Source organism: Aphanomyces invadans (genome assembly GCF_000520115.1).
Source record: "Aphanomyces invadans strain NJM9701 unplaced genomic scaffold supercont1.8, whole genome shotgun sequence".
Lineage (NCBI taxonomy): Eukaryota > Oomycota > Saprolegniomycetes > Saprolegniales > Verrucalvaceae > Aphanomyces > Aphanomyces invadans.
In genome coordinates, this window is record NW_008580153.1 from 442,222 (window position 1) to 444,082 (window position 1,861).

General features: G+C 50.0%; 1 protein-coding gene across 2 annotated transcripts in view; it reads right to left on the reverse strand.

Annotated features, from left to right (window-relative positions):
• Window positions 1–1,460: 1,460 nt before the first annotated feature.
• The window catches only part of H310_04884 (hypothetical protein), a 3,573-nt gene continuing 3,172 nt past the window's right edge, over window positions 1,461–1,861 (reverse strand). For both annotated transcript variants that reach the window (XM_008869424.1, XM_008869425.1), the window contains one exon: window positions 1,461–1,733. In XM_008869424.1, coding sequence (XP_008867646.1) covers window positions 1,500–1,733 — 234 coding nt within the window. In that variant the 3' untranslated portion in view covers window positions 1,461–1,499. The remainder of the gene's footprint in view (window positions 1,734–1,861) is intronic.

The following is a 1,861-nucleotide window of genomic DNA, read 5'->3' on the forward strand; positions in this document are numbered from 1 at the left end:
CCAGTACGCGCGGTATCCATCCGGGCCATCCAAGTTGAACTTCTTTTCGTCAGAGAAGACAACTTGACGCCAAAAATCCATCTTTGCCATGTGCTTTGCAGCGAAAGCACCACGCGCCTTCTTGTAATGCGGCTTCAGATACGGCGCCGGCTTCTTCTTCGCGTATTTGATGAACTTGCCTGATTTCAGCACGTTGAGCACAGTGCGGGCTGTAACCCCCACCGATAGTATCTTGGCGCTTTGCGCTGTTGACAAGTTTCGTACGATTGTGTTGCGGTAAATGCGGCGTATGTCACGCTTTGTCAACATCACTCGCCTTCCTGACCGCTTCTTCGTACCGTACGTGCCTGGGGACTTGAAGTACGAACGCACAAATGACTCAGGTCGTTTGAGCCGACGTCCAATCTCACGATTGGATATCTTGTTGTCCTTCCAGGCAAGAATTTGGCCCATTTCGATGCCTGTGAGCTTGGGACCCCTTGGCATGATACGCAGTTGACCAATTTTGTCATGATTCGTGCCACAACGTCGCCTATTCATCGGCCAAATCCCCGCGTCGTTTTGATTGCGTCTTTTGACATTTAGAAAATTTTAAACGCAGTGCGCATATAAATATTTCCGATGCCTCAGACTGGGTCAATTCAACCATACTATATGTTGGCAAATTCAAGCTCACGTATGTATGGTACTGAAGCAATTTGACTTGGAGGTATACCCTTCATGGGAATCAATCTCCGAAGTCTTGGTGTACTGTACTAGTATTTTTTATCTGACATTAATCTCAATATACTGAAGATTTCAATGTGCGCATATACTAGTAATTTTTCGCGGACTGTATCTCCTTCCACGCGACACGCTGCTGCGAATTCACTTAGCATGGGGTGTCCCAGCTCGGTGACGTAACTCTCACGACGGAGCTCGCTCGGGGTGACGGTAGCTTAGCAAGTTGCAGTGCTCCTGGTCTTTCACGATCCTGGTGAGTACAAGTTGCATATCGGCGGCATGAAGTTGGTATGCGGTGGGTGTCATTGGTGGCTGGGGCGTGGTGGGCCAGGGCGTCCGCTCTGGCCCTTGGCCACACCTCACAAGGCGCGGGGGGGCAAGGTTGAGCATACCTTAGGAGGGGTGTTGGGTGGCTGGGGCGACAGGGGTGCTGGTGGGGTCTATTGGATGGTTCTTGTCATTGATCAGGACTCCCTCTTGGAGGAAGCTGTGCGCACTTCAGTGGAATTGGAAAACTGAGTTATATGGATTCATCTTGTATGCTACGAACTAAACTCACGCACACGAACCAGCGTGGTCGTCCGTCGATGGCTTGATTGAACTTGGTCATACAAAATGGTAAATCATTGAGAGACCATGGTGATGGCTAGAAGATGCCGCAACATCATCTTCTACGCCTGTCTGGTCGTGGAACTAGGCCACAGGACCAGAACAGTCATGAACATCTACTGGTGTCATTCAGCACCGCCATCGATCTCTCGTTTGCATATTGCGTTCTATTCAACGTGGTTGATCAAACTGCACAGGACGGTTCCATCCATCAGTGGACGTCGGTCGGGTAGGGACTTCATCTTGACCATCCGTTTGTTTCCGAGTCCAAAAAGGTTGAAACACGATATGTGTATATTCACGCAGGTATGGACATGCACTGACCGTTCGGTCCAGTGTAAAATTGCCATGACGATTACAAAACAATTTGCCATTTTGGCCGCAGGTTGTCGTTGACCGCCCTACAATCTGTCAGGAGCCGACCCACATCCTTCAAACGTACTTGGTGAAATCCGCTTGGGCAAACTCGGCGCGGTTCCGTCCTCCGTTCATGCTTTCGTCCAGGGCAAAGCTCAAGAGCAACACATTG